The sequence below is a fragment of the Myiozetetes cayanensis genome, unplaced genomic scaffold (assembly GCF_022539395.1).
Source record: "Myiozetetes cayanensis isolate MyiCay16 unplaced genomic scaffold, myiCay2020 scf13, whole genome shotgun sequence".
Classification (NCBI taxonomy): domain Eukaryota; kingdom Metazoa; phylum Chordata; class Aves; order Passeriformes; family Tyrannidae; genus Myiozetetes; species Myiozetetes cayanensis.
This window is the reverse complement of record NW_026086937.1, coordinates 11,249,641-11,264,867: the sequence shown is the minus strand read 5'-3', so window position 1 is coordinate 11,264,867 and position 15,227 is coordinate 11,249,641. Positions and strand designations below refer to the sequence as shown.

Sequence of the window (15,227 nt, the reverse complement as noted above, 5' to 3'; positions counted from 1 at the left end):
ACTTTTGAGAGGGGAACAAAGACCCAGAACCAGAAAACTTAGTTATTAGGTTATCAGTTAGCAATTTCTTGATAAGGATTTTTTTGCCTGCAGCATGCTTTAGATGTGCTGTATCCTATTTCTTCCAACTAGATATCAGTCAGATGGCGATCTTCCGTAAAACAAAGATAAAAATCTAGTAACTGGGTCAACAGAAATTGACGTAAACTCAAGTTTCTCTGTAATATATACAAATTCTGCTTCTGCGATGCATTTTGTTCTCAGTAACCTTGTTTTTCCCCTTCTATTGATACAAAATAAAGTAAAGAAATGTTCACTTAATTGAATAGTTTCTCATCATCTGAAGTGTGTTGGAAGTCATTGTCAACCCTTTTCTCAAATAAGGCAGTTCTGGACCAGAAATTAAAACATACCTCATTTAAGATGCTATTGACAACTGTGTAAAGAAATCCAATGCCTGCCACCACCACCAGAGACAGGAGAAACAAATAGGCATCTCTGTAGAGCTTAAAATCAGTTGGCTTTGGATATAGTATGGAACGAACAAGCTGTCCTTTAGCAGTACTAAAGCCTAGAAATAAAAAGGAGTTAGTTATTAAAGGTATAAACAACAGCAAAGCTATTCAAATATACTAAAAACCTGAATAAAACCCTTAAGTTACTAATTTCATTATGCCTGTTTCTCAATATCCAGTAACAGATGTTTTGCAACAGTGTAATTAAGGTCCTTCAAAAATGTACGTGCACATCATACTAAGTGCTTCTCTCCTATGGCAAGGACATGAGCTGATGAAAACATACCCTTCTTCTGCAGCAGCAGTAAACCCTCACACGGTTTGCCCTGGCAGAGTTTGTTGTACTGCATTTTTTCCCTCACAGTGGAGACCTAATGGGTATATTTATTGTCTAATTAAGCCAGTTCTTGCAAAAAGAAAATGAAGTTATTCTTGGTATCCAACATTGCATACATAAATGGAAAGTCTCTGTAGTTCCCTTGACAGCCAGCACGAAAGATTCAGAAAAAAACTGCAGTGCAGAGTCATCTTTTGGAGAAATTCACCTCTTGATCACATTTTGACACCTTAACAAGGTGACTACCCTTCTAAAGGGTCTTACAGTCAAAAAACCACTAGATACTGCAAGATCCTCCTTGAACCTTCGCCTCATCCTGTGAAAAAGCCAATGCCAGTGCCCAATCTTGTATGCCCAAAACATTTTCTATCTGCTTAGACTTCCAAGTCTATTACTACAACCTCAATATCAGTGTTAGGTCTTTTGGCATTAGCGACAGCTCGTTGACAGCTACTCCGTCTGCAAGCCAACACAGCAAAGGCTGAGCCCTCCACCCCAATATGTGGCATACAAGATTCTACCAGAACAAAGCATCTACTGCATCAGTCTTCAAGTGGATGAGCTCATCACAAGAGGAACAAGGCATGAAGCCTCTAGACTTTGAATTTGCTACTGCAGAGCACAAACCACGGGCCTGTTCAAAGAAGTTCAGCATGTCTGCATGTACTTAGTCATGAATGCTTTGTAATTTAATAGTAGTCAACAAAAAATCAGAACTACTTTTGATTTTTTTAATGGTTTTGCAGAAGGTTCTGTAGCCACATAGGCTACAACACATTACGGTTAAACACTAAGAGAAAACCTCATGTCGTGTCCTTGAGGACACACTGGACATACAGTGAACAATTCTGTTATCTAAAACAAAATAACCCATTTTAAATTATTTACAATTTGCGTCACTATGACCTACATACTAACATATTCATGAACTGAGTTTCCGAAGGAAAAAAATGAATACATTTAGCTTATCAGTATTTTACATGTATTTCAGCTGTAACATCAAACATGTTACTTGAGCACAAGTCCTATGAGGAGAGGTTGAGGGAGCTGGGGTTGTTTAGTCTGGAGAAGAGAAGGCTTAGAGGTGACCTCATCACTCTCTTCAACTACCTGAAGGGAGGTTATAGCCAGGTGGGGGTTGGCCTCTTCTCCCAGGCAACCAACAATAGGACAAGGGGACATGGGCTCCAGCTCTGCCAGGGGAGGTTTAGGTTAGACGTTAAGAAGAAATTCTTTACAGAGAGGGTAATCAGGCATTGGAATGGCCTGCCCAGAGAGGTGGTGGATTCACCATCCCTGGAGGTTTTTAAACAGATATTGGACATGGCCCTTAGTGCCATGATATAGTAATTGGAGTTGGATCAGGGGTTGGACTTGATGATCTTGGAGGTCTTTTCCAACCCAATCTATTCTATGATTCTATTCTATGTCATGTTAAAGGCTTAACTTGAAGAGTACTGTGAGTACAGTCCCAGCAGATCCATCACATATCCTGGTTTATGACAAGATTAGGACTACATGCCTTTGCACACAACCAGATGGAGTTCTGCTCTCCCAGAATTCTTTTAAGGACTCCATTTTCTACTACCTTCAACTATGTGGCATCCCCCTCTCTCAGATAAAAGGGTCTTTACTTGTATGTCACTATGTGAGAGTTACTTTAGTTCTTACTATCAAATATCTTAAGAACAGGAAACTACAAGTGCTGTGACATCTATTCAGCTCTGTGGAGAGGGGAATTCCCTACTTGCCTAAAAGCTGTCCCTGCAAACCAGACAGAAGAACAAAGGATTTTATATCACTTTGCTCCTCTCTCTATATATAGTCATAGCAGGAAAAGCATACTTGTCCATATGTAAAACCTGAACTAAGCCCACAGAGCTCAATTCATCCTGTTTACAACAGGAGCCAACTCACTGTCACGGGCAAAGAGTAGACTAAAAACATGACTTCAGACGTCAGGGGAGTAGGACACAGTGTGTTGGAAGCAGTTACAATTCTCCTTGTAAGAGTTACAGACCATGGTATCAAACTTCCAAAAAAAGTGTTATTCTTCCTGCAGAGCAGGAGGAACACACCTTCAGCAGTTCAGTTCATTTCTGCTGCTGTTTGGGATCACCCAGCTATACATGCACTTCAGGCTGGGCTCATGAAATTTCTTATTTAAGAAATGAAACAAGTTGAGATGGACATTATTAAAGGGCAGATGTGTTCAAGGGAAGAGAAATATTTTTTTTGAAAAAAGACTAATAAAAGCCTCTAGAGAGATATCAATGAAATCAGTAAAAGAAAAAAATCACATTTACTGCTAAAAGGTCAAGAGAAAACACCAGAGAAAGAAGAGACTAATTAGGATGAAGTAATTTGGTAGAAAATTTGCTTTCAGTAGCAGTCTAGTCAACACAGTCCAATTTCTTCTACCCAGTTCTATTGTAACTTGGATTATAGCTTGCATTTATTTATTTTGTGCTAATTTTCTTAAGATGATCTTTGTAAAGCAGAATCCCACAACTACATTAGCCTGTGCAATTGTTTTTAATAGAACATTTGCATTATTTAACCGAAATCCCTTACATATTAGTATGAATAAGCATTTCTGTAGACAGATAGATGAAACTAATTTTTCTAAGCAAATGCTACGTGCTTTGGCAAAACTATGGGTAAAGGAAAACATTTGGCATTGTCAAGGACTCCACCAAAATCAGTTGTTCTCCACTACTCCTCCCAGTCCAATGGTATGTCAAACCTTTTCCAAGAGACCCACACAGTTCAACTAACACACCACAGAAGACATCTAAAGGGCCTGAAAATGCATTCAAATACATTTTAAATTGATCCTGAAGACTTCTTGCTTGTCACTGATACTCTCCAGACCATCTAGTTCCATCACTGTTTAAAGACATTTATCAAATTATTTGGGGTGTACTCCTTTTTCCAAGCTTAGCAGTATCAGCCAGTTGACATAAACCTACAAAAGGGAATAGCACATTATCATGACAAACTTAACAATCAATACCTGTTCTCACTACCACAGCCTTGACCAACTCTCCAGTGTAGAACCGGGTTTGAATGACATTGGTTCCACAGAACAGAGTGTGCCGTTTGTGCACTTCAGGACTGTAGAGTTCATCTCCCACTGCTTTCGGATATTCTGAAGGATTTGGCAGATTAATCTTTGTTACAGGAACACTTTCACCTTAAATGGAAGAAGAGTCTCTAAGCAAGATCAAAAAAGGACATTTTATCCTTCACAACTACAAATAGCACAGTATAATCTCACTTCACCAGCACAGAGGCAGCCTTATGGGAGTAATCTTCCTTTCAGCATGTTTTTAGATAGTCTCTCACCTCTTAGCCTCAGCTCACCAGATTTCTTACCCAAATGATATTTAACTCTATTCCTTATTCACCAATACAGCTTTTGTGCCTCTTACTTCAAATCACATAGGTGTAAAATACAGTTAATTGAAAGAAACAGGACAAGCTTCCTTCTCTTGCATCACCCCATCTTTACTCAGAAAAATTAGAAGTTGAAGAAAATCTCTCTCAGCTCCTTTGGTGACCGAGTACACTCAAGCTAGGGCAGCAATCCACTTTTATCAGTTCTAGCAGCAGCAAAAGGTTCAAGTATATTAAAAAAAATGAACATGATAAAACACAATCTCTGAACTACCATTTTCTAAAGGCTGTCAGTTTGGGCAGATTATCCTAGGAATAATAAAACGTCCATCCTACTCACTGAGCTGTCCTTTAAACACATCAGGTCCCTGATTTCAGCATATGCAGAAGCAACTTGAGATAATAGTTTGTGGTTTCAAATACAGTAGAACATTCTATTCACTACCTTCATTCTTGGAAAAAGCTAAAAAGTTTGGGCAAAAATTCTCTGAAGAAGCAATGCTGCAGAATTCAAACTGCACTGAGAACACCAAGTCAAAAAGCAGGAAGGCAAACTATCACGAAGAAATCTTTTCAACAAGAAACCATCATTCATTTTTGGAGTTACCAAACAGCACCAGGTTGCTGTTCCAGATAAGCAGAACACAAGTATATAAGTATTTAGGAGTATGTCTAATTGCAAGAACAGACAAGTTTCAAGCAAAAGAAATATATCCACTTCTACAATGAGCATGAACACAGGTATAAACTAATATATTTAGCCATGCAAGCTTACTTTACCTGTTAGCATACTTTCATTTACAATGCAAGTACCACTGAGAAGTACAGCATCACAGGGCATAATTGTCCCATTGGATGGAATCAACATGGTATCTCCAGGCACAAGGTCGGTGGAAAGGATTTCTTCTATTTCTGAGTATTAAAACACAAACAAGTTTACTTGAAAATCGCCACCATCTACAAAATCTGATAAAGATCCTCACAGCCAAGATCCAAGTGGTGACAATTAAGACTGCATTTTATTAACAGCATGAAGTGATTTTAAAAATATACAGAAAAAGCTGCTGATAAGCCCAATTCATCACAGACAAAAAACACATGAATATAGTTCATCAAAACTAATGAAAGCAGTCAAGCTTGTACAAAAGATATTAACTAGTGTCACTTCAGTACAAAGACACAAGTCCAACACAAATGTATGTCTTACAAAACAATATCACACACCACAACTTTAACTGTTGTGATATCGAAATGACCAAAGTCCAGAAACCAACTTGCAGCCCTTTCTGGGTAATAAACTGAAATGGAGACTCAACGTGTGCACATCTTTAAGCCAAGAAAGAAACTACAATGACAATTGTTACATAAGTGGAATGATAGAGAATGAGAAACAGGAATAGGACAAGCACCTAATGTAGAACAAACCTGATGCTCACTAAAAATACCATGGAGCAGATCATCCTGAGTGCAATCACATGGCATCTACAGGGTGAACAAGGGATCAGACCCAGCCAGCACGGGTTTAGGAAGGGCAGGTCCTGTCTGATCAACCTGATCTCTTTTTATGATCAGGGGAAGGCTGTAGACGTGTCTATCTGGACTTCAGCAAAGCCTTTGCCACTGTCTCCCATAATATACTCCTGGAAAAGCTGGCAGCTCATGGCTTGGACAGGGGCACTCTCTGCTGGGTTTAGAACCAGCTGGAGGGCCGGGCCCAGAGAGTGCTGGTGAACAGGGCTGCATCCAGCTGGCAGCCGGTCACCAGTGGTGTCCCTTAGGGATCAGTGCTGGGCCCAGTCCTGTTTAACACCTTTATCGATGATTTAGATTAGGGGATTGAGTCCATCATTAGCAAATTTGCAGATGACACCAAGTTAGGAGGGAGTGTCGATCAGCTGGAAGCAGGAGGGCTCTGCAGAGGGGTCTGGATAGGCTGGAGAGTTGGGCTGATTCCAACGGGATGAAGTTCAACAAGGCCAAGTGCTGGGTCCTGCACTTTGGCCACAACAACCCCCTGCAGCGCTACAGGTTGGGGACAGAGTGGCTGGAGAGTAGCCAGGCAGAAAGGGATCCGGGGATGCCAACTGACAGGAAGCTGAACATGAGCCAGCAGTGTGCCCAGGTGGCCAAGGCCAATGGCATCCTGGTCTGTATCAGGAACAGTGTGGCCAGCAGGACGAGGGAAGTGATCCTTCCCCTGTACTCAGTGCTGGTGAGGCCACCCCTGGAGTGCTGTGTCCAGTTCTGAGCCCCTCAGTTCAGGAAGGACATTGAGGTGCTGGAGCAGGTCCAGAGAAGAGCAACCAGGCTGGTGAAGGGACTTGTGCACAAGTCCTATGAGGAGAGGCTGAGGGAGTTGGGGTTGTTTAGTCTGGAGAAGAGGAGGTTCAGGGGTGACCTCATCACTCTCTACAACTCCCTGAAAGGAGGTTGTAGCCAGGTGGGGGTCGGTCTCTTCTCCCAGGCAATCAGCAGCAGGACAAGAGGGCACGGGCTTAAGCTCTGCCAGGGGAGGTTTAGGTTGGATATTAGAAAGAAGTTCTTTACAGAGAGAGTGATCAGGCATTGGAATGGCCTGCCCAGAGAGGTGCTGGATTCACCGTCCCTGGAGGTTTTTAAGATGAGGCTGGATGTGGCACTGAGTGCCATGATCTAGTAATCACAGTGGGGTTGGATCAAGGGTTGGACTTGATGATCTCAAAGGTCTCTTCCAACCCAGTTAATTCTATGATTCTACGATTCTATGATCTAGAAGGCTTATCCTGAACAGAGTTGTGCTAGCTCCATTCCACTCTGCAGCTTCTCCTTTTCCCATGCAATTTTGCTAAGAGACTCAAGCATTTCAATCTGGTCAAAGAAAGAACACTCACTTTACACTCACACTTCATGAACAACTTAAATTCAACCTTCCAAACCACCTGTGAAATTTACCTTGGTTTCCTCTGCAGACAGAAACTCTTACAATGCTGTGAGCTGCTACCATGTCATGTAACATAACATATTGCTGCAAAGGGAAGAAAAGATTGTTATTGAAAAGCATAGCTTTTCTTCTAAATGCACATTCTAGCTCTACAATTAGAATTGATGAGATTCTGTAATAACATTCTTTAACAACAAAATGTTATTCAAAACATTCTCTTGAACATAGTTTAGAAAACTTATGGGCAAATAAAATTTGAGTGCATCAACCTGTACAGGTTCCCACTTCAAACAGCACTCTGGAAGCAAATATACTCTGTCACGCAAAATGTTATAAAAATATTTGGTCATTCACATACAAAAGTGAAAGCTGCAGTAGTTGTATGAACTTGAACTAATTAAGGTAACAGGGCTTTTTTTCCCCCCTCTGATCTGAATTCAGAGGCTGCAGTTTAAGGATTGATTTCCATCAGCTACAGCTAAGTCTACAAAGAAAACTGAATGACCAATTTCACAAATCCACACGTTACACCAGTGCTCAGTTCTGCTGGGCTTTTTCAAAAAGAAGCAAACAAGGCAAGACAGAATCACCTCTGTCAGTACAACTTATTACATAAACTTGTGTCTGGGTTTTATTTAAGTAAGGTAGTGTTTCTGTTACCTGAGGTCAACTTATTAATTCATCAGCACAGAGAGTTAGCAACAGTCTCAAAGAAAACTGTAAATACAAATTCTTTCAACTCAAAAAGGCAAAACATGTAACAATATTCTACCTGTATAACTCTGAAAAATTCTTTAAGATTTGCAGGGAATTTCACAGTAAAATAAGACAATCAATAAAAAGCCAAAAAGATGCATCTGGTTTTTTCGCACTTACCTTTCTAATGGTGTAGAGTGAGCTAACAATGGATATTACAGACATGATCACAATTGCTAATGCATAGTAGTGATACTCATCAGTGATCCACAATATCACACTGAACAACTGGAAAATGTAAAAAGGGTTGAGAACCTAAAAGAGTGACAGAACATTAAAGTTACACCAAAAGGTCACATGGGTTCTCCATCAGAAGAAAGTCACAATTATCCTCCTCTGTGAAGCAGACAAACATTTCAGTTCTTTATACATATTTTTATCTGTTCTGCCAAGCTGATCCCACTTTTACACTACTTCCTTGACCCCCTGAAAGCATAGTTCTCACTAAAATAATACACAAATGCATTTTGTGCAAATGAAGACTGCATGCATTTTCCCCTACACTTAAAAGCAAAATGATAGAAATATCTGATGCACTTTCAGTGATAATTCTTAAATTAATTGGGATGTTATTTTCTATTTCTTATTAATTAATGCACTGATATCTCAAGTTTTTATTCTGTTATTTCAGGTTGGAGAGTTTGTTCAAAATTCTATCGTGCATTATTACAGCACATAGATAACAAGCCAGTTATTCAAATCCACCAGATATAACGAAAATGGAACAAATCCAACAGAAGTATATACAACACCACATATGTTGTAATATACGATCCCTGGGCTCCTCAGGGAGAACACTTTATGTGTTACTTTATGTGTTGAATTAACTAAAAAAAAATAAAGTGCTGACCCTTTCAAAGAATTCTGACACGTTTTCTAACGTCCTTGCTAAGGCATCAGGTTGTGAACTCTGAAGAGTTTACAGCTAAGGCCTCTTAAGAGTCTTAGCTCAAAGGGGAGCTGAAGAGCTCAAAAAAAATGGTCCATACAATTTTGCTTTACAGTGCTGGGCTCTGGGGAAAGGTTTCCAGTAGTCAATAGTCACTGCACTTATAGTAACCTTCAATGACATAATTTTTTTCTTTAATTTGTTAAAGAAAAGATCTTACCTCCTTAACCAGAAGCTTAAAAATGGAAGGCACTTTCACAGCAATTTCGTTTACTCCATAGAATGCTCTTCTGCATTAAAAAGGAAAAACAGAATAAAAAAAAGGTAAGATTTTTATTTGGAGTCTTACTGATGCGACAGTAATTCTATTATTATGGGAAAGTCTAACATATTACTAAATCTGTGGTACCTTTTATTTATCATATTGTTTCAAAAGGTGTTTATCAAAAAACATTTACACAGTGAGATGTTCCAATACAAAGTAATTTTTTTATACTTCAATTTAAACTGTAACTTAATTTTAGGTTCTTTCATAACAAGATTTTCCTGTAAGCTGTATATAGGTCCAGTGTTATTAAATATGTCGTTCTGAAAGCCAGTACGTGATTCTCGTTAACCTAAGCTCAAACAAGTGTTAACTCTTACCCTACAGTTAGACACAGGTCATGTATCTTAGTTTTACTCTTAGAACGAAGAAAGGCAAATCATGAAAGGAGGAGCAAGAAACTAAGCTCTGATGGGATCCAAGATGGTTAAATGTCAGTGATGTGGAAAAGCCCTTAAAATATGATCTTAGGGGAAAGACTTTTATTGTAGCAAAAGACACAAACTGCTGGAAAATGAAATGACGAGCAAGCAGATGCTTCCATACTTTAACCTCTAAGGTCTCATTTGCCAAAAAATCAGCCAGGAATGCAACAGAACCAAAACTATTCTAGTTTTGGTAGTGTATCCGTGAACTAGAATACTAACAATAAATATCACAACATACAGTACAGCTTGTTGTTCACAACAGAGAACTAAAAAATCCCTGAACTACATGCCATTAAATTACATTTTAAGACTTTTTTTCTAGACTAAGTTCTTCTCGACTTATGCACTCCAGCTGTGTTACTTGACAAGCATATTTACACCATCAGTCTAAAATAGCATGTTAAAATATTATTTTCCCCCAAGTTATTTCTTGACAACCATAATTTAAAGAAAAAGTGGAGAATGCATTTAGCCCCAACCAACCAGAGACAGAGCCATGTAAGCTATATGACACACTTCAAGTCCTAAGACCTGGGAAGCTTCAACATGCTCTTCCTAAAAATCAGAAATCAGTTGCAGTTTACGCCAGGTTTGCTACTTCCTGGCATTCAATAATCCTTATTAGCCATCTAGCACACTATCCCCTATTTCACAATGACCACTAGCCAAGGATGGGAAAGAAATCAAGCAGCAGCACAATGATCTCACTCAGTTTTCCCTTCAAGTTGTCAACAATCTGCAGCTTGAGGCAATTGAGGACCTTTCCAGTTGAAGAACACCTAATGGACTTTTCCACTGGGCATCAATCTATTTGCCCCTGAACCTGTACACACCCTTCGACAGTGACAGTATGTTGTGGTAACATTTATGCTGCTTAAAGGTGAGTTATGTGGAAAAAATTACTACATGGAGTTTTATATCAACTGCCAAATTTCACTGTACACCTGCCAAAGTGGTTGAAAACATAGTGTCAACCTTCATCCTATTTCAAAATGTTAAGTACTAAATAAGATTTCAGAAATATATTCTGAATGACTTTATTCAATCCAATTCCCATAGTCAGTGTTGTTTGAGAAAAGTAAGTCAATATAATATCAGAGCCTAGTTCCTACTCAATCTATAGGTAAGAAAAGCAAGGATTCCATACATATAACAACCTTCTTTGAAGGAAGTGCAGTAGCCTGTCCGCAAATGCTGTTCACTCTATTGTCTTCTAGTTTCGTTAGCAGTCTGATCACGGGTAACTGAATAAAAACAATTCTTCCCTCAAATACTGCAATATTACCTGTAATCATGCATTTCCTTTGTCAGCCCTGTGCTGTGTTCATTGTGAATTGCAGAGCAGAATGTAGATTCATCTAGACCTCTAAGTAAAGGAAAAAAGTCAATGAGTTATTTAAGAAATCTGATATTTAAAAGTAAGTCTTCAGGAACTCAAGGAAGTTAGGTCTTTGCCAAGAGGTGCACTGTATAATAAAACAACCAAGTCTATGTTTTAAGCTGGTTTTGCCAGAACTACAGTTACCAGTGAAACATTAACAGCAGGTTTTTGGTTGGTATGTCTTACTCTGTAGGATAGTCATACCTATTTCAAGCAAAAAGGAGACACATTTAAAAAAATGCAGTAAAATACTTGCATAACTAGGACTCAAAGGTCTCTAAAAAGTGAGCAATCAATATGTATTAATATTTCTTCAAATTATTTTCAATGGACTCTAAGCAGTAATGGAAGTACTTTAGAAAAAATCATTAGTCAATTTATTAAATAAATCTATACCACAGCTATTTTGCAGCATCTTGCTATCAAAATGCTATCCACGACTAGGAAAAGTACAGTCTACATTTTCAGTTCTTAACACCAGAAGAGTCATCTTCACAGGGCTTTTCTACATGATATGAAAGTGAATGCTGTACTTTCAAAGATCTGCAGATAAGCAAGCACACCTGAAACATCATTATGTTTGCACCTATGAGATCATTTTAACTACCAAAGTCAGTAAATCAGACAGTATCATGCCCGATATCCAGGTATTTGCATACTTTGGATGCAAAGGAAAATATCACTACCTTCCAAAAGGCTTTCACAGATGCCATGACAAAACCAGCACTATGCCACATAAGTCTGTTTTATATATCTAAGAAGTTATCTATCGAAAAGAATTCAGAGTTTGTCCCAGTGAAACAAACAAACAACTCTTTATTGTGCATATATAGTAATAATTGCTTCCATCCTGTAGAACACAGGGAAAACTTCAACATCCTAAAGCCTAGGATCACATTTCCACCAACTGCTCAGAAAAGAACAGGAGGTGAAAATGATGAGTTAACCTGACCTCAGGTTTACAAGTTTTCTCTAACATTATTAAGCTCAAGGATTTTAAAAATATAATATTTTACTAAAAATAAAATAAAATTTTAAATTAAAAAACCATAAACTCTGTTAATTTTCTTGCCATTCTATCCCAAATGATTCAATCTTTATTTTCCTGTAGGAAAAGGAATGTAACAATGTATTTAAGAAGGGTTCCCAAAATTAAGTGCTTGATATGTAAATAAGCATACCTATGTGTGCAATGTCCATGTAAAGACAGAGCTTCTAGCAGGATGTTCTCTGCTTTTTACAGTACTGGTACAGACTGAATTCCCAGGGCATTAAAAAAAAGAAATCCCTGTGTGCACACAGTTTATTACATAAAGCACTCATCAACCCATTCAGAGACTCAGCTGACACTAGCTAAAACAAAACAGACATCCAAGGTCAGAGTTGCATCCTCTTTGGCTTTGTGACCAAATCTGATTTAGTTTAAGAACAATTACACTTGCATTTCCTGTATTTAAAACAGTGATCTTTAATATGACAGTAATATAAAAATAATTATATGAAACTCAAGCTCTCATAACTGAATCAGTTGCCCAAGAAATCTTAATTTGCTTCCCTTCTGTGCTGTGCTACATCTTTCATTATGTGATCAAACTGTTTTGTCCCTGGGTACTTGTACAAGCAGCTGCACAGAGTGAATCTTCTCCATGATGCAAGACTGTGCTTAGATCACAAGTACAAGTGTGTTGCCTGCCTTACAGATTTTACTATAAAAGCCTTTATCTCATATACTGTCTTTTCTTAAATATTAACTTGATTTTCTACGATCTTATTAGGTGATACCAACTTTTGGTTTATTGTCATGGTTTTGCACAGCCGACCAGCCACTGGGGCTGAGAATGGTTTTGTCCAGGTGGATTTCCGGACAAGAAGCCAATTAAAACTCTCAGTAATGCCTTTGCTAATTACATATTTAAGAAAACGGAAGAGAAGGTTGGTAGCTCAGTTGAAATTAGGGGCAGCAGCCATGTAGAAGAGGCAGCAGGCCCGAGGAGGGCAAGGCCCCCTCCTCCCCTGGCTTGGGCTGGGGGCAGGTGTGGCACTGAAGCCTTCCTTCTCTCTTGTAAGAGAATGAAGAAAAAAAAAGTTTAAAAGACTGACTGCTTGGACGAAGAACCGCGGCAGAAGAATTCCGGCAAAGAGATAAGGGACTTCCAAGGTCAAAGCTGGCAGCCGGAGGAAAGAGAAGTTAAAAGGGGGGGGAGGGGCTACTTCTTCCCCCTCTTGCTCTCTCCCTTCAGCAGGGAAAAGACTGAAAAGTAATCCCTGCTACCTGTAGAAGATTGTTGGGGTGAGGAGACCCTCATGAGGTTCACAGAGGAGCTTGTGGATGTACCAGAGAACCGAGACTTCATGAAAAGGACTGAGGTGAGGCAGAGTCCTGTGGAAGATTTTGTGACCCTAAGGGAAACCTACGCTGGAGCGAGACAGCCCAGGTAGGATGTTGGGATCCGAGTGAGGGATCCATGCTAGACCCATGCTGGAGAGGTCTATCAAGGACTGTTCTCCCATGGGAAGGGACCTCACAGGAAAACAGGGGTGGACTCAAAAGCCATTATCTCCTGTAATCTTGTGGTGAAGATCCATAGTGGGCAAGTGTCCCCTTGCAAGCCCCATGGAGAAGAAAAACCTTCAGAACCTGGGTAAACCCCAGCCTCCAGTCTTAGCCCAGGAGGGGAGTAGGCCCAGCCCTGGAGGCCGACACAGAGTGAGAGAGAGAGATGAAGGAGTTCCAGCTGCAACGAGAGTGCTGCAGAGTTATTGAGAAGATCTGGAGCTCCGAGAATGGAGAAAGAAACTGCTTCTCCTCCTTGGACTGATATAAAGAGAGGAGAAGTATTTCTGTAAATACATAGTACTTTTTACTTAAGTAGAGTTGTTATAGATATAATTCCTTAGTAGTTTTTATTTTGCTAGTAATAAATGTTCATACTATTTTCCCCAAATCCAGTCTCTTTTGTCTGCATAAACCTTCTCTCAACTAATAGTAATTGTGTGGGGGGTGTGAAAGCAAATTGACCCAAAGCAAAACCACGACATATAAACTGAAGAGCAGAATAAGAAAATGTATCTTAGCAAAGAATAAATTTTTAAGACTTCTTTTCAGATTATTTATCATTCATAAGCTCAGCTATTATTTCGCATGTAGTATCCAGTACTTCACTAAATGACCATTCACTTTAGAGAAAAGTTATAGCAAACTGGCACTTTTATCTGACCTTGTGAAAAAGTGATTTAGTGCTCTAACAGTATCCAGAGTGTCTCAGATCCAGATCTTTCTGCTCTTTATTATTTAACAGCTAAATAATGATGTCCAGTTCAGCTACTGTACCTGACTAAACAAGTGGTCAGGCTCAGTCATGGCTAATACATCAAAGAAATGAAAGTTTGGCTTATCAGCAAGAATGTGATTGAATAAATGCTCACATAACTTCACAGGCATATCTGAGATTTTTTCTGGGGCTTATAAATTGGCTGAGTTATCACAAGAACATCAAAAGGCACAGTGAAACAGCCAACAAATGCCAAGTTTCAAGTCACTGCTTTAATGCTAAGGAACAACATTTATTTTAAACACGTGGAGTTGTATGATTTTTTTCCAATACCTGTTCTTAACATACAAGTGAAGTTTCTTAATCTCATCTGTGGGAAATACTCCCTTTGAACAATTTAATTTAGGAACACTACAGGCATGAAAACAGGACTTCGTAATGCAAAATGGCAAGTGTTACTACCTGCACCACTTTAATTCATAAGAGGTTTAACATGAAAAATGCACACAAAGCTTTGAACTATTTACACGTGAACTGAGACATTTCCACCCTCTCAGAGGAGGACTGCTCAGTTTTGTAACTACTTGTGTTATGATAATTTCTTTAAATTGCTTTAATTGCTGATAACTTTCCATATCATTTGCCCACACTTTTTTGAAACATAACCACTGGCACAGTATGTTTCTTCTTAGTGAAATTTTGGCTGTTTTTCTTTCCTTCAGTCACTGGTTATGAATTTTTTCTATATGTAGTGCTTGACCTTTTCCACATGATGGTTTAATGCAATGAACATTGATTTAGTTCTAAAAGAGGTTATGTTTCTGATTTGAATTAATTATTTTCATTGGCAGTTGCCAAAAATGGAGAAGCCCGTGCTCATTTAACTTGTGGCACTATGAGAAGACCTTACCAGTAGCATGAGAAAGAAGAATCTTCTTTTTTAACCGTAATATCATGTAACAGTGCTGTTGGATAAAAGAAACTACAGTGCATCACAAGCTAGCA

The 15,227-nt window shown here is 39.0% G+C and overlaps 1 protein-coding gene across 3 annotated transcripts in view; it reads right to left on the bottom strand.

Annotated features, from left to right (window-relative positions):
• Nucleotides 1-15,227, bottom strand: part of ATP13A3 (ATPase 13A3) — a 62,375-nt gene that overhangs the window by 22,109 nt on the left and 25,039 nt on the right. For all 3 annotated transcript variants that reach the window (XM_050308021.1, XM_050308019.1, XM_050308020.1), the window contains 7 exons: nt 10,855-10,935; nt 9,037-9,106; nt 8,048-8,182; nt 7,183-7,255; nt 5,032-5,163; nt 3,869-4,048; nt 414-571 (listed from right to left, as the gene is read on the bottom strand). In XM_050308021.1, coding sequence (XP_050163978.1) covers nt 414-571; nt 3,869-4,048; nt 5,032-5,163; nt 7,183-7,255; nt 8,048-8,182; nt 9,037-9,106; nt 10,855-10,935 — 829 coding nt within the window. The remainder of the gene's footprint in view (nt 1-413; nt 572-3,868; nt 4,049-5,031; nt 5,164-7,182; nt 7,256-8,047; nt 8,183-9,036; nt 9,107-10,854; nt 10,936-15,227) is intronic.